This window comes from Diplotaxodon limnothrissa, linkage group LG19 (assembly GCF_057381915.1).
Source record: "Diplotaxodon limnothrissa isolate DT_005_m linkage group LG19, D_limnothrissa_male_GT1.1, whole genome shotgun sequence".
NCBI lineage: Eukaryota > Metazoa > Chordata > Actinopteri > Cichliformes > Cichlidae > Diplotaxodon > Diplotaxodon limnothrissa.
Genome location: NC_140614.1, coordinates 13,616,097 through 13,641,404, shown reverse-complemented (window position 1 = coordinate 13,641,404; position 25,308 = coordinate 13,616,097). Strand labels below are relative to the sequence as shown.

Below are 25,308 nucleotides of genomic sequence, written 5' to 3'. Positions count from 1 at the left end.
TTAATTATACATGAGGACAAACACAAGTAAGCAACCCTCAGAGCAAGCATGGGAGTGTTTCTGCTGCAAGCTCACCAAAGCTTCAGTGATCGTCTGCAAAAATAATCTTTTTCTAATCCTTTAGGGTGAAAGTGTTTTCAATCAAGAAAAAAAATGTCAAACCGAGTAACTCAAGAGAAGCTTTATCTGCATTTTATCTTATTTATGCCTCCTTCCCTTCAAACGGGAGGATTAACTGTAGATTTCAGATGCTTAATGGCACTGTGGGCAATTTCTAATGATCATAATTTGCCAGTTCCACGTTTGACCCTGTTAAACAGGAAGTGGAAGAGCATGGAGCAGATGGGTTTAAAAACAGATTTATTACCAATCTAAGCACAGTTAGTCTCAATGCACGGGTTGATCAAACATATCTCAGGAAGCTTGGCACGTGACACTTCCTGAGAGGGCGTCTGTTTGAAATTAGGGGTGCTTGACATTGACAGCGGGAATCTTAACCCCCACAAACCTCAGGAAGTGTCATTCCTGATCTGAATGAACTTCCAGGGCCAAAGGTCAGGAAAGCAAAGGCATCCCTCACGTGTCCATATTTAGGTAGAGAAACGACTCATCCAGTCCTGCAAGAAATGATCATTTTAATGACCAGCTTTTCCCTCTTTTTGTGGCCAAAGAATGTCCATCTCAAATTATTACCATAAATAAGCATAAATAATAATAACCAACTCTTTTATCAGAATAAAATGTGATTTATGGTCTTAAAAAGAGGGGAATATAATGATTATTTGCAGAGTGAATGAGCAGAACTCGTGTGGAGAGAAGTGATCACTGATCAGACTGACACTGCCTTCTAGTGGTAAAAGGGAGATGGTGCATTTGGGCAAACTCCAAAATAACAAAGGGGCCACAGCAAGTTTTTACACTGTTTCTGATCTCTCAGCCTTCCGTTTTCTGTTTATTAAATCAAACGCTGCCGTGTTGGTTTGAGATCATGTAACTGAAGAATTTGCCGTTCCTTTCCTTTGAGAAACTCGGGTTGCTTTGGCTCATCACCCGTTCACACTGGCAGACATACATGTGCATGAGCAGCTTTTCTCCTTTTTCATATAACTCTGGTACAAGTTCATCTTTGTTTCATCCCTCCAAATGTTCTTGTTCTGAACTGTTTAGGATTTTCTTTTCCTGGCAAAGTTTAATCTGTTCTTCGTGTTTGTCAGTGTAACCAGTGGTTTGCACTTTTGTTTTTTCCCCCATTCATGAAGGTATCTTTTGACTGTCCACTTTGACAATGATGCAACTACAACATGTTTGTCTTTACCAAGGAAAGAATTCTGTGATCACGCACTTTAGTTTTCTTCTTCTTTCTTTCGTCTTCCCATATGGAAAAGAAAAAGTAAAAACTTACATGATTTACTCATGAAAGTGGCCACTTTCTCATTACTTTCATATATTCTTTTAGTAAGTATCCAAAACATACAAGTTTCATTATATAATTTTTCAAGGTATCTTATATCTGTTTTCACTCTTGTATGCTTTTCATACAAGTTTCGCACAAGACAGATACAAACTTTATAAGATTTATATATATATCTTTTCCATATGGGTTATCTGAGTTGGTCAGTGCATTCAGACTCTTAAATTGGTCCTTTCTGTAGTTCTTCCTCTCATGTTGGCCTCTCTCACTTGCGCTGATCTCTTTGGATGTCATAGTGAGAATTCAAGTGACCTGGAATCGACTCCCGATCATTTTATCTGCTTAATTTGTCATGAAATGACAAAACTGAACTCCCCTCTCTGTCAGACCCCCGTCAGTCTAATGCCTGATCCTCTGAAAAATGGGGGACTGTATATAATGTCTGTGATTCCTGAACAGTTTATGCAAAACTTTAATTAAACCCCTTAAAGCTGAAGTTTGCACTTAAATCACATCTTGATTGTTTGGTTTAAAATCCACTGTGGTGATGTAACAGAGGCAAAACTACAAAAAAAAAAAAAAAGCTCCAAATATTTTTTGTGCAGATTGCTGTGAGTTCGACTAAGAGGGTGAAAGTGTACACCTTTAAAAAGCTGCATGGACCCTCAGAGAGATTTTTTTTTTTTTTTTTTTAAACCAATACGCAAACTGATGAAACTGAGGCAAAGTGCGCCTGAAGAGCACACAGCAGCTTCGAGGTTTAATATTTTAAACATCGAGAGATCGAGCCGAGGGAAACTGACATCAAAGCTGTCAGGTTGGTTTTACCTCTGCAAACACGTTAAATTAACAACACCAAGAAGAGAGAAGTCAGTTTGCAAGAAAAAAAAAGTTTATTTCTTGTAAACCTCACAGAGCGAGAGCGCAGCCAAGGTCAGACCTGGAGGAGGGGTAGAGAGGGAGGGTGGGGGGTAACCGAACTGTGACTTTGGGCAAAGAAAACAAAAACAAAATCTATTCTTTCCACATTCAGCTGAACAAACAACCAACTAAAATGTAAATTTGTCACAACATTTTCCAAGAAGCCAATGACAGCAATCTGAGCGAGTGAGAAAAGAAAGAAAAAACAAGCGTCTCCATACACAGTAAGGTGAAAACCACACGCACAACAATGACGGTGAAACCACATCAGACTCGAGAACTTCCTTCTCTCCCTGCGGGAAAACTGCGAGAAGAGTAGAAACAGGAGGAAAAGAAAAAGCAGCCACTCGCCAGATGCTGCAAATACGGTGACATTCACGAACTTCTAGTCCCTTACTGTCAACTATACACCTTCCTCTACTACACCACAGGTCACCACTGCCCATAGACTCCTTAACAGAAACCGCTGTTAAAGTGTTAGCCAATGCATTCACAGTACATTCTTCAACACAGGAATTCCAGTCTTGGCACACAAACCAAAGTGGAAGTTAATTAAATTAACTCAACTCCTTTTTTTACTTTTTTTTTTTTTTTTTTTACATTGCACAGTCCATCTTTACAGTTTTCCCTTTCAAACAGCAACGTGTGCTTTCCACAGTGAGAAAAGAAAAGAGGGGGGCAGCAGCTAAACCAAAGCATTTGGGGGTTCGTCTGTCAGAGTGACTCGAATATGTTGCTGTGAAACATATCTGATTGATTTTATTACAAGGCTGCCGTCCAGAGAGCACAACGATCAACAAATCTGTGTTTTTAGTCCCACTAAACTGATCTCTTCCAGCTTAGCCAGATGCTTCAACGCATTCGGAAGGTTCGGGCAGCATCTCATTAAACTCATGTCCTCAAGGCACTGTGATCATGAATCGTGATGCAGGATTATGCAGAGCAGTGGAAAGCAGACTTGTTTCTGCAACCGGAATGAAGAGGGAAAACCAAACTGCTGTCACTTTTTACCCCCTTTCAAACAAAAAACAAATCCAGTTTAGACAGCTTAAAAACTGTTTACCGCCAGCACATCCCCAACGCAGCTTAGAGCAGGGTCAATTTGGTGTCCAAATTGTTTTTTCTTTTTAAATAAAAGAGGTCGAGTTGGTGTCATGAGTGCATTACATTCCTCTGATGCTATCTCGGGAGAACAGCTGTTAAAATTAATTTGGATTACAAGTCAGGCTGTAGAATCAAGGAGGGCTCCGTTTTCCAGTTTGTGGAGGGAATGATAAACCCAAAAAGAAAAGAAAAATACAGCAACTGCTCCCCGGAGGTGAGGAGTGAGAGCGATCCTCGATTCTGTGAGGTTTCACTAGACACTTAAAAGAAAAACTGGGGCTTCCTAGCTGATGTGGGATTTTCAAGTTTGTTTGTTTTTTAAGTTTTCTTTTGTTTTAACTACAACAAATACAGTCACACAATACAACATCCTTCTGACCTGGCAAGGAGAGAACCAAACCAAAAAAACCCCAAACAAAAACAAACAAAAAAACCCTCAGGTTCTCAGCCACGAGGTTGCGGGCCTGCAGGAGCAGTAAAAAGGACAGGAAGATGGATGGCGAGGTGGAGGGGGGTTCACTTTTTGAGAGGCTGGTAAACGGAGGCGTTGGGGTCCAGGCTGGAGGGATTGGTGTCCATAAACTTTGAGGAGTAGTGGGGGGCCACGGGGGTCATGCTGCTGGTGTCGGCTGTGTAGGAGATGCTGGGCATGACGGCCATCACTTCTGCTATCTTCTGCTTCAGGTCTTTGATCTCCTGGTCCTTCTGCAGGATCTGACCTGAAAACAGATTTTAACAAGTCAGCCTGAGACATTTAAAACAAAAACAAAAAAGAACAACTCTGAGGACTGTGAACTTTTGTGAACCTTGTGCGATCTCCAGCTGCCTCTTGGCGTCCCCGAGTGCAGAGAAGAGGTCCAGTTTGATCCTGGTCTCTGCACTCAGGCTGTTCTCCAGGTGCTGGGTCTTGTCCTGCATGGCTGACAGCGCTGACATCAGCACCTCTGTGTCTTTTTCGTTTTCTTTATATTTATGAAGCTCCTAAAAGATGGACAGGGAAACAGTGGGGGTCAGGAGGGGAGTGTGTTTGCAGAAAGGGTCAGCAGTTTGGAGGTTTTTCACACCTGATATTCCAGCAGCTTTTTTTGTGGGACAACTGAAAAGATCCAACAAGTCACTTTGTTATGTTAATTCCAACACAGCTCAATGGATGTTTGCGAGGAGGCACACTTAGGCTACGTCCACACTAGCCCGGGTAGATTTGAAAACTGTGTTTTCGTCTGAAAATGCTCCACGTTTTCACACAGTTGCGCGTCCACATTGAAACGGGTGAAAATGCTTACGTTCCAGTACTGCGCATGCGTGAAACACAAGAAGATTCGACCTGCCTCATTTCTGTCTGCCGTTTATTTACTTTCCGGCTCTTTGAAACGTCGTGGCAAAATGTTGAGGAAAAGCACAGAGTTTTTTTAAATGGACTAATAATGAGGTGGAGTTGTTGCTGCGAGTAACACAAAAGTACAAAGTTGCAAAAGCGAGACAGAGTTGAAGAATTTGAAGAAAAGCTATCTGAAGCATGTACAGACTGATATTAGTCTTTAATAGGGCTGTCAAAATTGAGAGCAAACAAAACAACTGCTGTATAATGCCCTCCGCTATCTTAGTTTCATTGGTCACATGGCTGCATCATATGACTAACATGCGTCATCGTTTTAGAAAGTCTGCGTTTTCACTGTCCACACTGCAATGTGAAAGCACCGTTTTCAAATGCATGCGTTTTCAGGAGCGCTTTGAAAACGCTGCGTTTTCCATCAGCGAAAACACAGTCTCAGTGTGGATGGGAGGCCAAAACGATAACGCATATATGTGGACTTTATTATAACTTTATTATAGATTTAACAGACCAGGCTAGTATTTCTGCTGCAGTCTTTTATCACCCTGACACTCAGAAACATCTAAAACTTTATAATTTCATCCTGCACAAAATGTCTTGATGCATTCTCAATCATCCAGTAAAGTAAATCTCCAAAAGTTGATTCTGTTCATCTGGACGTAGCGTTTTGTGGGAGAAACGTTTAGTCACTCATCTAAGTGACGTCTTCAGTCTAGGCTGACTGCAGTTTTCCCCAACCTTATAAACAGTACATTTGCATAATGACTGAAACCAGCCCACTGAAGGAACAATGAGATGAGTGACGAAACGTTTCTCCCACAAAACGCTACGTCCAGATGAACAGAATCAACTTTTGGAGATTCTGCACAAAGTGCTTCATCATGACAGACGTTACATTTTGCTTCCTCACTTCCACTTTCCTGTCGCACTTTTCAATGATGGCTGCTACCAGACCCAAAGCAGAAGTGGCCGTGCACACAAGACTGTAAAAAGAAGCATGTGAAAAGACCCAAGCCTCTGATGGACTCATACGTCAAACCAAACAGTGAATTTCTCAAACCTGTACCTGCACTTTTAACTCAAGCTCTCGGATCTGGTCCTCCTTTAGCTTGATGTCCATTGTTAATTTCTTGCACTCCGTTTCTAATTCGGTGATCCGCCGCCGTAGCGTGTCTGTGCACTCCCCTCTGAGAGCAATGGGAAACACAAAGAATGGTGAATGACCCTCGAGGCCCACAGCAAACCACAAGTAACAGAGCTGGTGAGCCAGATGTGTACACACCTGGATGCTGCTGCTAGTGCTACTGCTCTGGCTGCTGTGGCCTCCTCTAACTTCTTTCTCTTCTTCTCCTCTGAGAGCTGCTTCTCGGCGGCAGCTCGGGCCTCCTGCTCCACTTTGAGCCTCTTCTCCAGTTGGCCCACTGTCTGTTTGTCCTTCTGCTTTGCCTGCACAGCATTATGGAGCCTACAGGAGCACAAAAGCCACAGAGCAGCTTGTTAGCACAACAGGAAGTGAGACCCTAAGGTAAATGGTAAATGGACTGGTTCTTATATAGTGCTTTTCTACACTTCTGAGCACTCAAAGCGCTTTACACAACTTGTGCATTCACCCATTAATAAAAGCGCATTTTCTTAGTGCTTTCTAACTAACATTCACACACACATTCATACTCCGATGGATGCATCGGAGAGCAATTTGGGGTTCGTATCTTGCCCAAAGATATTTGGCATGCAGACTGGGGGAAGCCAGGAACCACCAGCCTTCCGATCAGTAGATGAGCTGCTCTACTGCCTGAGCTACAGCCACCCAGGACGTCTGGAAGGCAAACCTCAGAGGCAACCCTACCAAACATTTACTGTAGATTTTTAGGGGACTTTTATTTTTATTATTATTTTATTAGACAAAACCTAAAGTTCTCGATGCAAACCCCCACCGCGCTCCTTCACCCAGTTGTTTTCTTTATGTTTGTTTGTTTTTAACTCTCCTCCACGATGGCAGCAGCACCACTCACTTGTTCTGCAGCAGTTCGTTCTCCTGCCGCAGTTGGCCCAGCTCGGTGCGTATCGAGCGCTCGGCGCTGCCCAGTGAGCCGATCTGGCTGCGCAGGTCCTGCTCCACCTGCCGGCTGGCCTGTAGGTCCGCCTTCAGCTTCTTGACATCCTGCTCCAGTCTGTCCCGGGCAGGAGCATGACAAGAGGTGAGAAACACACAGAGGTCACGAGAAGGAAACACAACAAAAATCAAAGTTTGAGAAGCACAGCAACATTTAAATTCAGGTGCAGTTAAAGCCACAGCAATAATAAAATCAAGATGATTGAGGAAAAAAAAAACATTTGAGAAACCCTGCCCTCTATCTGTGGCTTTTATTTTTCTCATTCCTTTACACAAGGGAACTTCTCTCTAAAACCTCTGACTCTCCTCCTAAGTGAATGAAGAAGGCGGGTTTCTTTTAGTCAGTGGGAAGAATAAAACGAGGGTCAGATGTCTGATGAGGAGAAAAGAACAGGACAGTTCAACAAACGTGCAACGTTTTGAAAAGTGGCCTTAACTCGTAATCATCGTGAATAAAATTTTTGCCATTTTCAAACTATTTTACATGAAACCATGGATCACAGGGAGATGTGTTAATATCAGCAAACCAGTAAAAAATCATTTTAAAAATTATACAAAACAAGCAAAAAATAAATAAATAAATAAAATATAGTCAGGTCCGTGAATAACTGGTAAAATAAAGTTTTCTTCTGTACACCATCTCAGTGAATGCTAAATGAAAAAAGCAGGAAGTTACTGCATATGTACACAAATGTTAATAATCTGTAAACAGTTAATTTGATGCTTTTGTTAAATCCCTTAAATTAAAGTTCGAGCTCGGCACTTCGATCCCAGTTCTGCCTCTGGAGATAAAAATCAGTTAGTTGCTAAACTTTTTACGAGACAACCTTCCCTGATTAATGTTCTGGAGGCTAAAACTGAACTCGGCTGAAATAAACCTCATAAGCCGCTTTCCCTCAGTGTCGGGCGAAATCCTTAAAAGAAGCTTCACTCCTGATATCGCTGATGAGGTCAGAACGGTGCATTTATGAATATAAACCATGTCTGTGTCTTCTTACCGAACCAGTGCTTCCGGCTTGCTGAGCTGGTTGTTGGGGATGCAGTTGTCGGTGGGGTCCCTGTGGGAGCTGCCCGACGTTCCTTTCATCAGTAGCTTGTGCTTCTTCTCGTTCTTCCCCGCAAACGACGACGTGGGCGTGGGGACGCTGCCGTTGGTGGTGCTGTGGCCGCGGGGCGAGGAGTTAAGCGCCGCAGTGTTGCTGCTGGCATTTTTGCAATTTTTGGAGGACGACGATGAGGAAGAAGAAGAGGAGGAGGAATTGTTGTCCTCTTTAAGGAGCAGGTTCTCTGTACTGCCCAGCTCTGTGTTCAGTCTCTTGTTATTCATATGGTTCTCCATATACTCCATCTCCTGGAGTTTAGAGTCCACTGATGATGGCAGGATGCTGTTATGCTGTTTTTTAGCTTCCCCTCGTCCCTCTTTCCCTTTTTCTCTATATTCTAGCTCCGGCAGTTGTGCCAATGTCTTTTTATTGACTGGGGCGCCATTCTGTGACACTGGAGGTGTGTCCACTTCAGATATACCTTTAGCTGCCGTCGCCGCTGTGGGAGCACAGAAACACAGCAATGTTTATGTGAATATTCATGTGTATTAGAGGTGTGATGGTACGTAAATCACAACACGTTAACCCTCAGGGGTCAAGGGTAGAAATACTTTTGATTTTATCTTCATATTTAACCTATAAACCCATTTACCTTGCTGTGTGAGAGACTTTGGACTATTTCGACAGACTGTATTAACACAATGGACCGAAAATGGCACAAAAAACGAAATTTTTTTTTTTTTTTTTTACTGTGAAAACCACAAACATGTTTAGTGAACTAAACCTGACTTTAAATGCAAATATACAATGTAAACTTCAAATATATGTACAAACCTGGCTAACGGTTAGCTAAAGTTAACTACAACAATTTACATTCAAATTCAGTCAGTTCTTTCAACTACTTACAAAACAATCAGGTAAGGCTGTTCGACATAACGATATATATCGGATGACGATATGAAAACGTCTGTCATTTCCTAGTTTGCCTCGTGGTGTAGCAAAATAAACTGTTTACAGCATCGTTTTGATGGTCACTGTAGAATTTCTTAAACTTCTATCTTTGTCTTATATTTAAAATAACCACACTACGGACGGACAAGCGACTGTTTTTATGCGTTGTCGTTAGCAACAACGACGGTAAAACCATCGCTTGGCTCCGCCATCCGCTTGTTTATTTTCCACATAAATTTTTCAAAATAAAGCTGAAGATTCTGTTGAGATTTTTCAAAATAAACTGAATCACGTGAAATAGTATGTAGAGTATTTACGGGCGAGAAGCTAAAAAGAGCCGTCAGGTGCTAGAAAATAAACCCTAGAGCGGGCTTTTCCCCGCAGCAGCACGCCGTGTAAAAATGCTCACAAAGAAAGTTGCGGCAGTTTCAAATTATTTAACACTCAATTCCAGGTACACAACGCCCAGCTGAAAACACTTCACGTAAGTCGACTTGCCCGAGATTCACAGAATTTACAGAAAATATTTTATATAAAGTAAAATGTTTGTGATATATATCGTTGTCAGGACGATAAATGTCTTATATCGGGATATGAGATTTTGGTCATATCGCACAGCTCTAAAAATCAGGCGTCGCAATAAGATTCCACACATATTATTTGCACTACTCCCAAAATAATAGTTCCTGTCCACGACAAGATAGAGGGGGACATTGCAAGCCTGACACCTCCAGGGTGTATCTACTCCTGATGTCCACCTGGAGACAGCGTTTACATTTCAATCTGTCTCCAGTGGCTTTCTGGCCAGAGTCTGTGACATTCAGCAGCAGCCGCATTGTTTTGACACACAAAACAAATTTAAAAAAAAAAAAAAAAAAAGTCCACATTACACACCGACTACACACTGCAAACAATTAAATGTCACTAAACTCTCAAATCTCAAAACTCGTCTCCCTTTCACCACTATCATTCCCACAATTTTCCCCTCTTCCTCAGCAACCACATGGTGGTGTTGGCATGTAATTTTCTGATTGGTTGATGCATTTTTCACCAATAGTAAAGAGGCTATCCTTAGAAAACTGTTATACAGTTTCTTCCTGCACCAAATGAGACAGTTTTCAGGAAAAAGCTGAGTTTAAATTATTTATCGTAAGTCTGGTTTATTGGCCTATCAACAAAATGTAAAAACTGGTACATAGTTTGAAGTCTGCACTTTCAACACGTGTTTAAACAGAGTCTCAGTGAGGCTGGGTCTTGTTGATACATAATCTTAAATCTGTTACGTGATCTGGACACGCCGGCGCATCCGTCGACTCCAGAGGGTTAAAAGTCCATTTATGTCCAACAGATCGGTTTTGCTCGACCCTCGTATATTTTCACTGAGCTCTAGCTGAGTGACATGCAACGGCTACAAAAATTCAGGCAAAGTTAATAGCAGCAGTTCACCTGCATGCATGCAGATGAACATGTGTGCTCATTAAACTCTCTCAATGCTTTCATTGAAAGCCTTTATTGTTATCACAGAAGCGAGTGTTGCTGTGGTCGACCTCGTTCTTGGCACCGCCTCTTTGCTGCCTGCGTGTTTGAAACTGAACTTCTGGCCTTGACGGTTTGTACTGTAATTTGCATTAACTATGAACATACTGCACTTACTCTTTACCTGTTACATCATCATTATATAAAGTATATATGCAAGCCTCCATATGTTATATCTGAAACAGGACTTTCAGTTACACCTGTGAACACTGACAGCAGGCTCAGGTGTTTTATTTGTGAAAAAAGTGACTGTGGCTACGACCTCACATCGTTTTCACACCAGCTCCTCACACATCTGTCTAATCACACCCAATGTGGTGACTGAGTGGAAGGAGTGTTTATCTAAACTGTGAGGCAGGTGCACATGTGACCACACACTTTGGATAGAAAGGGAAGACGTACGATTTATTTGACTGAAATGATTCATGAGAAACAAATGAGAGCTTGACCAAAGCTGTGATTAGAAAGGATGTTCAAAATTATATGAAGAGGATCAAACCTCTAAAACTAAAATCGGCCTCCATGTTTCACAGCAAAAATAAAAAAAGAACTTTGTAGTCGTAGAGTGGAGCCACATTGAGCCATACAAGCTAAATCACCAGACAGACATTACATTCTTTGCTCAGAACTACCTGATAGTACCAGAGCGCCAAACACATGAACCATTAAAATGATAAAATGGAAAGTGCACTGCAAAATGGAAAAGTTGTTTTTATCTGAATGACTGAAGCACACTGTTTAAATCTAGACAAGACTTTACCTTTTCATCCATCTTTACTAATATTATAGCACTTACTATACATCTTCCAGGTGGCAGAATTCAAATAAGTAAAACTGGAACAACTACTCGGCTGCCCGTGTTCGCAATGAAGCGCAATCAAGGCGTCCACACGGGAAGTGATTAGCAGCCCAAAGACCCAACATGAAGGGACTTCAAACAACAGTGAGTGAAATAACCCCTGGGAATACAAATTTCAAGGTGAGAAACTACCAATGAAAAGGTCACCTCTGTCAGCTATCAAACAATAAACAACAAGGGAATCACGTCCTGTGTAGACCTGGAGACCTAACCACTTAAGCCATGAACAATCGAATCACTGCCTTAGGGCAGCGAGCTAACAACCACAGCATGGACGGAGTGAGAAGATAATCAAGGACATAACGAGATTTCTGCATGTGTGCAGGTTTGAATCTTACCTTCTTCGGCTTCGCGCTCTTGCCTCTGAAGCATCTGTTGCTCTGGAGGCAGAGCCTGCTGTAGAAGCTGCATGTAAAACTCATTCTCCTTCTGCACCTCCTTTTGCTTCCGGAGGCGCATTTTATAGCTTACATAGCTCTTGAAGCCGAAGCCCAACGTGACCACGGGGTAGCCGATGCTACGGAGACGAACACAAAACGCACATTCATGAGGTCACTGGGCACAGATGAAGGGTTACTACAATTTTTTACTCCAATTTTTTTTTCCTAATGAAAACAATTAAAACAGTCAAAATATGCTTATGCAGACACTAATGTACCTCCAAGTAAAATCTATGTGTGGGAAGCACTTTGTGACTTCAAAAATCTCTTTGCCAACTTCATAAAAAGGGGAAAAAAGTTCAAAAATAAATTCACACAGAAATACAAATGCAGGTATTTGGTATTCATCAGTGACAATAATAAATAAAAACAGGACCAGGATTAATTTATTTGGACCAGTCTCATATCAAAATTAGAGTCGTCAGGCTTTGTCATTTGCAGGCATTCTTTTCCTTTTTCATCTCACATACTCACACACGGAGACACACCTTACGTGACCGTAAGTTGAATAAAAGCTTCCCGAGAGTTAAACCTGACTGTCATCCTTCTACTTTCTCACTTAACTCTGACTGAACAGAACAAATTAAAAATAAGAGTCACAGGGAGCCTGCTGTCAAAGATCAGTGCAGTCCTGGAAACACCAGGAAAATGTGCAGACATCTGCATACAAAGACTCTTTAAGTGTAAGCAGATGAATCATGCTTACACGTGTAGACTTGGTCACGTGTCATGTTTAAAAGTACACAATAAGGCACATTTAGATGTATTGTGTACTTTTAAACATGATCTTAGTGGTTTTATGTACTGAATGAAGCAGTGTGAACATTATAGTTCATACGCTTATTTTTTTTCATCTTTACCTAAAAAAATATCTGTTAGCTGCGTTCAAGACAGTGAACTTAAGCTGTAACAGAACAGTGGCTCACCAGTGTGCAGCAAAAGGGCGACATAGGTCCACGTGGAAGTTCTTCAGGTCTTTGAATCTGATGGCTGCCTCGATGTACACAAAGAGTATCCATAGAGACACGGTGGGTAGACAGACCCCCCTCTCTGAAAAAGCAAAGCAGCACAAAGATGTGAGAGCATGACTCATTTACAAAGCAGTAAATATTTTTTTAAAAAAGTGCCTAAGGCGTCAACTTTTTGTATTTATTTGAGTTTAGGAGGTTTAGGAAATGCTGAAGTAGAGGCTCATGGTTCAACACAACCAGTGTTGGACGAGAAGATCAACAACCAAAGACACCATGCTGAACACTAAAGCGTCTTCCCCTCACAGCTTATTAATTTAACACTGATATCAGAACAGGACTCTGTATCTGTGGATACCTGAAGGTATCAGTATCGGATCGACCAACATCTCAGATTCTTCCACCCAAACTCTGAGACAATATCATAATTTAAGGATTCATTTACAATTTTAAACATTTTCAGAAGTGCAAAAAGCACGAACTTTTTCATAGAGAGGTGCACACGGAAAATGCATAACATGTTGGTCGGGCTTGTTGAAGAAGGAATTTCAACAACTAATCAATGTCATCAGCATGAAAATAGATGGGAATGTGTTTGTAGCATCACATTTTTATGGAAATGATGTCAGCCATTAAACCCCCCCACCCCAAGCATACAGTTTATATGTTTATGGACATGTTTGTGAATTGTTAACTGCACATAAAACAGTATAGTACAGTAAGATTTCCAACATGGGGTGGTCAGAATACAGACGGTAACCATTGTTTCAGGGGCTCTAAACACTGATTTCCCACTAGGCTGTGGAGAGCTGGGGGATATTAATACTCCTGTGATGTCCTCTCGGTCTGAATGTCACTGGTGAGTACGGCTGGAGAGCTCAGAAAGCAACTGGGAGCCAGTTTCAGTTCCCCCGCCCCAAATTGGCACTAACATTTCAATCTGACACCCGGCCTTCGGTCAGCTCAGGGGGACCCCGCTAAATCAGACTGACAACTAATCCTCAGAGGCCAGCTTGCTTACACATGGCGTGCAAAATTCTCAGAAACAACTATTTGTAAATACAACGACAGAGAGTAACCGAGAGTCGCACAACGCCTTCACACCTGCTTTTCCCCTGAAGGGACGGTTGTTTTTAAGTGGTGATAAGCGTGACTACAAAGGATGAGTTATTTTAGCAGTTCATGAGTGAATGATTTACAGCACACATTTACATCCCGAGGACAAAAAAAAAAAAAATCCCAAACAAAAGGAAAGATTGTGATAAAAATATGGTCAACCAGCATTTATTTAAAAATGGATTTAATTTTTTAAATATTACATTTAATTTTTAAACATACAAAATATCCCTAAAGGTCAACACTGCATAGCCTTACCTGTGTGCCAAACATACTGCACCCACACGTAGGTACTGGCAGCAAAGAACAGCCATTGCACTGGGATGAAGAGGAGGCAAATGATGTCCGAGGTAAACGCCACACACACAAAGAATACTGAAAAGGCCTGTTGGGCAGAGGAAAGGCGATTATTACCAACATCACAGGCAGAAGAAGAAGTGTACATTATCAGATGTTTCATTAGAGAGGCTGGTTACCAAAGTTTTCATAGTTCATTTTACTTTTTCCCATTTAATTGCTCTTTTTGTGTAATTTTATTTTTACCTTTTTGAGCCCTTTTGTCTCGCACCTTATTTATTAGGAATTCCCCAACTTGTTGGATAAGTAAAGCCTGTTACCTTAATTAAAAATGTGTCATCAGTGGTAAATGAATGACATTTTTGGTTCTTTCTTCTCTGTGAGAAGCAAACACTTCCTATCCGGCAGCACTGATAATGGCCCCGAGGCTAAACTAAAATTATGATTTCACGTTAGAATAAGGAGATTTGGGACAGAGAAGGGCCCGCAGGCCTGATGAGCTCTCTGCTGTTTGTATGTGAGAGGAGCGCTCTGATCCTAAGAGACAGCAAACAAGATTACTGATAAGAACAACATGTTGTCTTTGAGATTGTAGCAGGACTCGACTGCCTCACATCCAGGGAACTGACACTTTTATGCTGATAACCTGAAAGGCTGTTTTATTCCTCACTGCTCTCACCTGTACATCAACCCAGCTAACCACATTTTCCCATCAAGTGTCTGACACTTCTCCTGGAGTGTGGTTATGTCAGTGCTCATTTTACCATCTTTTTTTATATATATATATATATATATATATATATATATATATATATATATATATATATATATATATATATATATATATATATATATATATATATATATATATATATATATATATATATATATATATATATATATATACACACACACACACACACACATATATATCCTCTCATCATTTACTAGACAGTCACTTTTCCACCAGCCTATACGACTTCTCTGATTTATTTATCTTATCAGTCACATTATTCAGAGTTTGTTCAGGTTATAACTGTTTAGACTGTGTTTTAACCTAGAGAGGTTCAAATGGGCCACAATGAACATTCATCTCAAATTTTTTAAACGTCTTTAACCACTTCAGTCATGAAACTGTTGATCAGTATTTAGACTCCTTTCACTGTACTACACAGATACTTTGAGGATGCCCAGTTCATATTTCACCAGCAGAACTTTACCTTTTTGCTCAAAAGAACATTTAAACAAATAAAAGTCATTAACAACTAATGTTTAGGGCCTAAATTCAGCATCTCAGGCGGTAAATAAAAACAGCATGTGTATGTATATTCTTATTTTAGTTCCACATCTAAAAAGCTGAGTAGTGACAATAATAAAAAGGCTGTAATTATGTTTTTGTGGCTAAATAATAAAATAAATAAATAAGTGGCCATAACTCGGCTACGTGATTCTTATGCAGATCACACATCCTAAGAAGATTTTAATCTAAGGTTGTGCAATTCACACCAAAATCTACATTCAATAACAAGAATTCTCAACGCAACATTATTGTGCATTCACTTTTTTGCTATAAATCCATATAAACACTTTTCTTTAACAATCAGACTCACTCCTAAAAAAACATTTTGGCAGGTCAGCTTTAACCAAGATTGTCGGAGGAGCAAGTTTTGGTTAACAAGCTAAAGGAATGATCAGTTGTGATCTCAATACTCATCAAAATGAATGTGATTCTGATTTTTGTTTTAGCATCCCAGGTTTAATTTGCTCCAAAACATAGAGCCTGGTCATAGTTTGTGGTCTGCTGAACTTTAAAACCTGTACGAGCTCTCAGAGTTTATCACGAGTTTCTTTGGGGGATCAGAATGAATAAATATTCCTCCATAACTCACACATGGGACAAATATGACGTGCTGACCATCACAATCCGACCACCAACATCCAAATAGGAAAACTAAACACATCCCAAAAACCTGTGACAGACTCGAACTCCACCTCCTTGAACTGCAGTTTGTTGCAGCAGAACTTCAGAGAAGCATGCGAGTGGACTCAAATGTTCACATGTGGCAGGCAACATTATAAGAAGTGTGCAAAAATTCTTAAATTCGCAAAAAAAACTAGGGGTAACTTATTTTGTTTATGCTGAAACTTTTCCCTCACTCCATTCATTAGAGGTCCCCAGACACCATCACCAGGAGTCTTCCTCCAGCCAGTGGCTATGTTCAAAGGCAGTCATGTTTTCAGTGTGAAAAGCTTCTTCTCCATCAAGCACTGATCAGGTTTCTCAGAAAAATGTTTGGCATCACTGTCAGTGTTACAACACAGTAAAAATAAATAGAGTGCCCTTATGTTTTCTAATATCCCTCTACTACACACTGTCCATTATGTTGTAATGAATTCAAACACTCTTCCACAATTAAAACTCATTTAATTCACTAACAGATAAATCATGTGATTAAGAGCTGGTCTCAAGGGGAAATGCAAAAGTAAAAGTGAAGCCATTTCTGATCTGGATAGCTATGCGCTGCCAAATGAATCGGGCAATATGACCAACTGGATAGCACAGTGAGTCTCCTGCTGAGTCCAGCTGGATGAGCGGTTTCTTGTTTTCGTTTATCCTCCCACAATGAACGACTACTGTCCAATACGGTGGAGTTGGAGTCTGTCACAGGGTGAGAGTCCCTGCCGACCACTGCTAGCTTTCCAAAAAAAGAGCGTCGGTTTTGTCAACTAGTGAATCGATACTATGCCATCTAAGATGGTTGAAAATACACAAACAAAAACAGACAATTCACTGAGAGACTGAGACTATATCAGTGAGACCATGTGCAGGAAGCACTCACCTGTGTTTATAAATATGAAATATTACACTGAGCTATCTTTACACAGTGATGCAGGTCCGAGTTAGCGACACAGGCTAAATACTCCAATGACTTCAGTTCTATCATATCTATAGGTATGGCCCTGTATTCGCACACATCAGTGAACTGAACAAAGGATTCTGGTTCCCCAGAAGTTTGGATTAAAAAATATACGAAGTCAGGCCTTTGCAGTAGCTGTTCATTAACTACAGAGGAAATTGCCCCTACATATGAGGCCCCCTCCATCATAAGACCCTACTAAAACCTGACTGAACACCCATTTTTGAAAAATTCTGATTACTTTTTATCTATGTTACTTTTTTTTTTTTTAATGTGTGGTACTGTTTTATTCTTTTGGCTGCAAATCAGACTATGTAAATTCTGTGCATCTTTTCAGTTGTTCAGTGTGTAGTCCATACTTTAAGTCATCTACTCACCAGCCCCTGGTATCTAAAGGAGTCGTACACGCTCCGGATGAAGAGCCAGAATGGCCAGAGGTACTCAAACCTGAACTCAAGTACAAAATCTGCCAGTAGCACCAGTGCCCAGACCACCAGGAACTTCAGGTACAGGAAGGTACTAGAAATACATTTACAAACAAAAACAAAAAACCCTGAATGACAGAAAACTGTTTTCCAACACAAACACACAAGAAAATTTAAGAGTCTAGACTGGTAATGACATTTGTTGCAGCGTAGATTTTCTCAAGCAAGTATTTCCATAAATGCACAAAAAGCAATTATGAGTTTATAGTTATTAGTTCACATCAGATGCACTCAATAATAGTGAGAATAAAAACTGTGAGGAGGTACAACTGCTCACTTTCTTGTTTGAACAAAAACCACCAGAAGCACAAAAAAAAAGCCTGATTAAAGCTTCCTATCTCATGGCTTCAGCTGGACAACAGTGCCAAGCAATTTAAAAGAGGCACTTGGAAACCAAATCTCTCTTCTGCCTGCTGTGACAGAGCAAAGAACCTGAACCCCAGGCAGCAAGAACATGTGTTTGATTGTGGGAAAATATAGCCAAAAAAAAAAAAACCTTGATAGTGCCTACATGTGAAAATATAGTACTGAGCAAAAGTCTAGAGCCATCCCTTCCGGATTTATATTTTGCTAGGAAAATGGGAAAGAAGTGTAGCAATTTATTCTTCAACACAGCCTGGACGCTCTTCAAGAAATCCCTGCAATTTCTTAAAGCAGCCCTCAGAAATAGTTTTCCAGGCTTCCTGGAGGAAAATCAAAGCTCTTCTCTGGATGTTGGCTCCCTTGTGTTCTGTTGTCTCTCATAAGACAATCCCACCATGCTTCAATCATGTGGAGGTCCAGGTTCTGGCGAAGCCAATCCATGACTGCCCTGGTACACTTTTACTGGATGGGCAGTCTGTCAGGGATAACTGTCATCCTGAGAAATGAAGCTGTTGCCACTGATCTTAAGTACAGTTCTAGTGTAATTTGGCATATCTCAGCCTTTTTGCCCCATTTTTCTTCCTTAAGAATGGCTTCTTGGCAGCCACCCTTCCACTGACAGCATTTCTGACGAGGCTTCAGCCAACATTAAACGATCAACTGAAGGACCAGATGCAGCTCTCGGGACTGCATCTGGTCTGCATCTCATGCTTCTTTACAATTTAATTTTTCTTTTTGCCAGTTGTCTGTAGACACAACACTGGTTCAGTTAGGTAACTATTTTTTTCTTGAAGGATTCATAGGTCAAGATTGGAAGGCATTCCTCTGAACATGGTCAAGTAGAAGGACTGGACTGAAAACGTGGGGAAAAAAAACAAAAAAAATATAGCCAAAGTGCAAAATGTTTTTAAACTAACTTCAGAAAGCCTGGAGAACTATTACAAGTACATCTGGCTCCTTGGACGCAAAAAAAACATGAGGAGTGGCTCAAGACTTTTGTTTTGCCTTGGGCACAAGAAGTTGGAAGACGATTTCTCTGCTGACAAAGACTGTAGGAGAATGAAGTAAGATGTGTACCTGGAGCTGAAGATTTGGATATGACATCGGTGCCACACTGCAGCAGGGATATAAACACTGCTCTAACCTCTTGCTGCTTTTATCCTGCATTTGCTAGAGACCCAGAAAGTGGCCCACTGGGGGTGCTCTGATGTCGGGGGGAGGCACCTGTTCAATAATTCAAACATTGCCCCACATTTCCAGGTCCTCATGCCACGTGTGTAAACTAAATGGCCTTTAACGTTAATATGTATGAAGCCACACACAGCTGGAGACTGGAAGCACAGCCAAGCCACTGAGAGCTGTTAAAAGCGAGTGACAGCAGCCTTATCGACACGTTTGTGGTTAATGTTACACCACTGTCGTTGAGGCTCATGTGATGATGTTGGCAATAATAAGCTGGTGGACCTGCTAACAGCGAAGCAGCTAACTTTGGCACCTTCAGCCAGTGACAGCTGACTCTGGCGCACAGTTAACACCCGGGATTCTTTAGTTATCATGAAAAAGTCAGCTGCAGTGTAATTCAATTAGTAACTGTGCTATGGAGCCGGAGTCAAAGCTCAAAACAGGCTGTTTTGGGGCCTAGCGCTATAGTTAGCTTACATGCTAGTGTAGCATATAACGAAAACATACTAGAGCTAGCTGCCTGGCTAGGTTAACAGGCTGTCAAGAAGTGGCAGCAGCTGTGAGGTTAGGGAGGCGTATTAACGCAAACAACCCATTCATTTCCCTTCGTTGAGCAGGCTCCGTGTAAGTTACCTGCCGTATATCCCCTCGGTGATTCGGTTCCGTTTTAACGGCCGTCGGAGTTTGCTGCAGTCCGCATTGCGCCGCTTCATCCTCCTCCACTTGGCTTTGGCCTTCGAGTACCCGCCGTAATCTTATCCAGTTTTCTTGCGTGTGCGGACAGAGATAATAAATAAAGGTGCTTGTGATATATATCGCTGTTGTTATTATTTTTTTCCCCCACTTGAAACAAAGAAATAAATAAATGACTATTCGGGGAACCTCCTCTTTTCTGTTAGCGCAGGCTCAATAAGCCCAGAGCGCGTTGTGTTTTACCTAGTGTGGCTGTCAGACGGCCGGTGCGACCAATCACCGTTTCCGTCAAGGACTCCTTTTTTGACAGACACACAGAAGAGCCAATCACTGCCCTCAGTGGCTGCTCACTGAGCGCTCATCACCGTTTGTGGAGCGTCTTGGCGTTCAACCAATCAGATTGTTGTGAACAAATTGGGCATCCCCGATCGGCCAATTAACTGACAGCGGGGGCGGGTATTTCCCTTATATGTTTCTGCCTTTGGTTTATTATGAGGACTCAAATATGCTGTATTCGGGACAAAATTCCCTTTGTGCTTGATACAAAAACATCCAGTCCGACATGGGGGGCGGCGGGGTATTTATATCACGGCCTTTGTGTGTGTTTCGCTGACTGACTTGCCCCAAGGAGATGAATGCCATTTATGCTTTGTTACCAGGTTGAAATAGTGTGCATGCGTGTGCGGCAAAAAATGAGGGCCGCAGTTGTCTCTGCTTAAAAAGTGAATTATTTGTGCCTTTTAAAATTATTATTATCTATAGGGATATAATAAAGCTTCATCATGCTCACTTCCTTATGTTTCAAAATATTCTCTCAAATACCCCAAATATTTCACTTATCCCCACAAACAGTTAGAATTTTTTTTATTTGATTCAAATCTATTAGTACAGCTCACGCTGTCTTGCCAAGACGCTTTCATGCGCAGCAGCTGATAAAGAGGAGAAGCTGCGTGCTGTGGGGTTGCGCCCGTTTGTCTGAGCATCAGTGTGAAGAGAAGTTGTGCAACAAACATCTTCAATGCCTCCTCAGTACGCACCAAGCCTGCGCTCTCGTCTGGCACCCTTGCTGCTTTTCCTGCAGACTGGGTTTATCATCATATTTGCTTTTTACACTGAAATCGAAAGAAATGGAAACGCTGATGACTTCAGCAAACGTTACCCAGGTGAGTTTTATTTTTGTGAGCTTGGAAGGGGGGTGTTGAGGTCAGATGAGGTTAAAGATGTTCGTGTTTACTTTGATTAGCTAATTCATGAAGCAACTATCTTTTAACCCTTGTATGGTGTTCGGGTCTGTGAGACCCGTGTTCAGTTTTTTTCAAAAGAAAAATTAAACAATTAATTATTTTTTCACGTGTAAATGTGTTGTGTCTTTCCACTCACTCCACTTGATTATAACTGATTTATTTATAACATTTTATATAAAAGAAAAACGAGAAGCACATTAATTCATAAATGTGATCTAACAAAGGTAAAGGGAAAAAATTAACCATGTTTGCTGTTCATATGTCTTGTAATTGGGATGAAGTAAACATCTGTTGAGTAATTTAACATAAAATTGTTTGATAGTGTTAATTTGGAAAGCCAAAACTCTAGCGGGTCCACCAGACCCATGAACACTGGCTGAGTAACAAAAATACGAACACCACACAAGGGTTAAACTAACTTCATGTGCATGCTTTAGTGTGCGAAATAAACACACTTCAGTCCAAGAGTGTGGGGAGGAGCTGCCGTTTGTTGGTCATTGATAAGCCCGTGAGTAAATGTGTTGTGTCCTCAGCTAAAATTCAGCTGTAACTGTTTATTTTTGTGCCTTCTCTTCTTCTTTTTCAGAGTTCCAGGATGTGAATGTGATAGTGATTCTAGGCTTTGGCTTTTTGGGCACTTTTCTAGTGCGCCATGGTTTCAGTGGCTCCGGGTTCAACCTCCTTGTGGCTGCCATGGCCACCCAGTGGGCCCTCATACTGAACGGTGTGGAGTCCTTGTACTACAGGGGAAGGCTCAGGATAGATCTGAAAAGGTGGGAGGAGACGGTTGGTGCAGATAATTTCCTCTAAAGGAGCTTATATAAATCAATTTAACTGGAACTTGTTTGCTGTAGCTTGATAGTTGCTGAGATGTGCACTGCCTCAGCCCTCATTTCAATTGGAGCTGTGCTGGGGAAGACCAACCCAGTCCACCTCATCCTTATTGGACTGCTCGAGGTGTCAGGGTTCATCCTAAACAAATGGCTTCTGCAGTTTCTCCTGAACGTAAGCCCACGTTTCACCCTCATATCATATCTTTAGATAAAGTGTATTCACATCGATATGCTGCTGCTAATGTTTTTCTGGTCCTTCTAGACCCGTCCTCTGACCAGCATCATGATGCTTCACATCTTTGGGTCCTTGTTTGGACTCATGCTGACAGGGACACTTTACCGTAAAGGCTCAGAGCAGCGATTTGAAAAGGAGAAATTTGACACAAAGATGGGATTGTTTTCCATGTTAGGTAACAGCTTTCCCAGATATCTGCTGCATCATTTGGCTAATTTCCACTCTAGTGAATCTGTGTACAGCTGAATCTGTCTCTCCTCTCCAGGGACTGTTGTCCTCTGGATGTTTTGGCCCAGTTTTAACTCTGTCCTCGTGGATGATCGGACTCCTGGGAGGAAGCTGGAAGCCGTGTGCAGCACCTACCTGGCCCTGGCCGTTAGTGCTGTGACAGCAGCTGCGATGTCTGTGCTCTCCAACCCCAAGGGAAAACTACACCTGGTATGACCTGACACTTGATATGTTTGCACATTATTATGAGACTTTATGTGCAATGTCAACATAAGGTGTCCAGCATAAAACTTCCCCTCTGTGCCAGTAGACAGACTTTTACTGGCCCACAAAAAGTCAGTTTGAATACAGCTAACTGTTTTTGCTCATTTAGCTTTAAAACTAAAGCTAAAATAAATGCAGTGGACCAAATGCTGTGCTGCTCTTTAGACTAACCCCTGCTACCTGCAGGCATCTCTGTTAGAAAGAGAGACATATGGTAGCAGCTGCTGGCTTAAAGCAACATTAAAGTCAAGATCTATCAGTTTATCTGCTTTCATTTTTAGCTTTTTTCATTTCTACTCTCTCTGAACAGCTGAAAACACTGCTTTTCTTCCCATTTAAACCATCCCCACAGGAAGGGCTTTTATTAATATTTTAATGGGAAAATGCCCTCATCTGCCACTTTATTAGATACACCTTGCTAGTGTCAGGTTGGACCACATTTTCCTTTATAAGCTGTCTTAATTCTTTGTGGCACAGATTCATCAAGGTGCAGGAAACATTCTTCAGAGATATTTTTTGGAGACCATTTGAGTTCAGTGAACTCATCGCCATGCTCAAGAAACCAGTTTTAGATGTGCAAGTTGTGATCATAAAGGGATGGACATGGTCAGCAACAACACTCAGGCAGGCTGTGGCATTTAAATGATTCTTAGTTGGCACTGAGGGGCTCAGAGTGTGACACCGTTACACTCTGAACAGCTTGTGTGGACTGTAGTCTCAGTCTCCTGGCACCTGGTGTGATCTTCTGCTGCTGGTAAAACCATCTGCTTCAAGGTTCCACGTGTTATGCATTCAGAGACGCTCTTGTGCACACCTGTGTTGTAACGAGTGATATTTGAGTTACTGTACTGCCTTTCAAAGCATTTTCAGCCAGTGGGAATCCCCTTTCTTTTTGACCATGCCTGCATGTTTGAATGCACTAAACTACTGCCATGTGATTAGCTGATTATATATTTGCATTACTGAGCAGATGAACAGGCATACCTAATAAAGTGACTGATGTAGAACATTATTTTTGTCAGTATTTTATTTTAAAAATGAGGACTGCAATTATCAGCACCTAAATACGCTTTAAAGCCATAAGTGGTTTTTGATGTTCTGGCTGCGTTAACACAGAAACCTAATATATGACAAAAATGAAGTTTATGTTATTCACAAACTTTTGGTGGACTTATTAAAAAATTGGGGTTAATTTAAACACATTTTGGTGTTTATTAAAATTTGCAGTGCAAGCTCAGCTTCGTCACCATGTGAAGCACCTAAAAGTCTGATTTTCTTTCAGATCCACCTGCAGTCCTGCATCCTCGCTGGTGGCGTCGCTGTCGGCGTCTCCATGTCAGCAGTTCGTCATCCTTGGGAAGCCATGATAATCGGCTTTGCTGCTGCCATAATATCATCCATTGGATTCCAGTATCTTAAGGTTTTCCTCACCCCCTCCTAGATGTGGACATTTGCCTCAAGCTTGCACAGTCTGTATGATAAAACTCAGCTGTTAACTTATTTCACAGATCCACATGCTGCTGGCATTTCAGTGCCATGACACATGCGCTATCTTAAGCAGTCATGCACTTCCTGGTCTACTGGGATGGATAGCTCATCTTGTCCTGCAGATCAAAGACTCAGATGATCACACAGTGTAAGAATGAAACGGTCCCGTGATGTTGGACTGCAACACGTAAAAGAAGGAATACCCTGCTTAATTATTTGTTTTTCTTTCCTTCTTCTTCTGACAGAGCGATCCGGTTTGCTGTATTTCACATCTGTAGTCTCCTCATCACCATCGCTCTGAGTGTGACGCTGGGAATCCTTACAGGTACAGTATGCCTTAACCTCTATTCCAGCAGCAGGTACAGTCAGTGCGCCGTCTTCTTTATAAGTTTCATCTCCTTGTTTGAAGGGCTCCTTATCAGGTTGAAGTTTTGGAGACCACCCCAGTACAAGAATTGCTTTGATGATCAAGCCTTCTGGGAGGTATGCAGTCATCTTCTTTAATGCTTCCCTTTCAATAATTAAAGTCTGAAGATATTTCTGACATATTTTCCACCATGCTGAACTTTAAAACCTTCACAAAACCTTAAACAGACAAAATGTTTTCATGTTTTTGCAGTTTTCTCATCTGGCTGTGCGCAAATAAGAAGACGAAGACCCCTGTATATAATTTCACACTCTCTCCTGACTTTTATAAAATAATGTAGTGGGATATATTTTTTTGTGTGAGGGAGGAAAAAAAAAAAGGAGGATAAAAATCGGGAGTGAGGAGTGTCAGACTGATTTACTGCTCAGTATGTTTTTATTGCTGCCATGGCTGTGAAACACTGCCCTGATGCTCTGGGTGTTACACAAGCTGAATGGACAGATGTTGCATTCAAATACAAAGTCGCAGCACTGAGAGGACACCCTACAGATGTGAAACCTCTGTCTGCCAGAGGTCAGCACTGTGGCTAACTGAAACTCAACAATAAATCTGGATTGCTGCAAACTTTCAGAGCTGATATAGTGTTATTCCTGGAAAATTACAAACAACCCCCCATGGTTACATTCAATGAAACATGTATGTGTACACATCTACGAAAAATCCGTCAGTTAATATTTTGTACCATAACCACTTATGGAATGTGCGCTTGGCAGGCAGGCTAAATTAGGGGATGCCATAAAACAAAGGAGATGGAGACAGTTTAGTGTCTTGAAGCTCCCAAAATACACAATTTTGTTTATGCATAAGTAAACCATTTTAACAACATGGCTACAGAGTCCGATTGCAAATAGACATG

The 25,308-nt window shown here is 41.4% G+C and overlaps 2 protein-coding genes across 2 annotated transcripts; one reads left to right on the top strand and one right to left on the bottom strand.

Annotated features, from left to right (window-relative positions):
• Positions 1 to 2,327: 2,327 nt before the first annotated feature.
• maco1b (macoilin 1b) lies at positions 2,328 to 19,947 on the bottom strand. Its single transcript, XM_085342667.1, has 11 exons — positions 19,674 to 19,947; positions 17,388 to 17,529; positions 14,054 to 14,180; positions 12,638 to 12,761; positions 11,610 to 11,788; positions 7,881 to 8,424; positions 6,782 to 6,940; positions 6,052 to 6,234; positions 5,836 to 5,956; positions 4,243 to 4,417; positions 2,328 to 4,155 (listed from the first exon to the last, which is right to left on the bottom strand). Exons 1-11 carry the CDS (start codon positions 19,751 to 19,753, stop codon positions 3,953 to 3,955), a joined length of 2,037 nt encoding a protein of 678 aa, XP_085198793.1. The 5' UTR covers positions 19,754 to 19,947; the 3' UTR covers positions 2,328 to 3,952.
• A 783-nt stretch (positions 19,948 to 20,730) lies between these two features.
• rhd (Rh blood group, D antigen) lies at positions 20,731 to 25,304 on the top strand. The gene is made up of 10 exons (XM_085342552.1): positions 20,731 to 20,896; positions 21,564 to 21,750; positions 21,832 to 21,982; positions 22,073 to 22,220; positions 22,311 to 22,483; positions 23,820 to 23,957; positions 24,046 to 24,173; positions 24,271 to 24,350; positions 24,435 to 24,508; positions 24,645 to 25,304. The coding sequence occupies exons 1-10, from the start codon at positions 20,752 to 20,754 to the stop codon at positions 24,669 to 24,671; spliced, it is 1,251 nt and encodes a 416-aa protein (XP_085198678.1). The 5' UTR covers positions 20,731 to 20,751; the 3' UTR covers positions 24,672 to 25,304.
• The last annotated feature ends 4 nt before the right edge of the window (positions 25,305 to 25,308 follow it).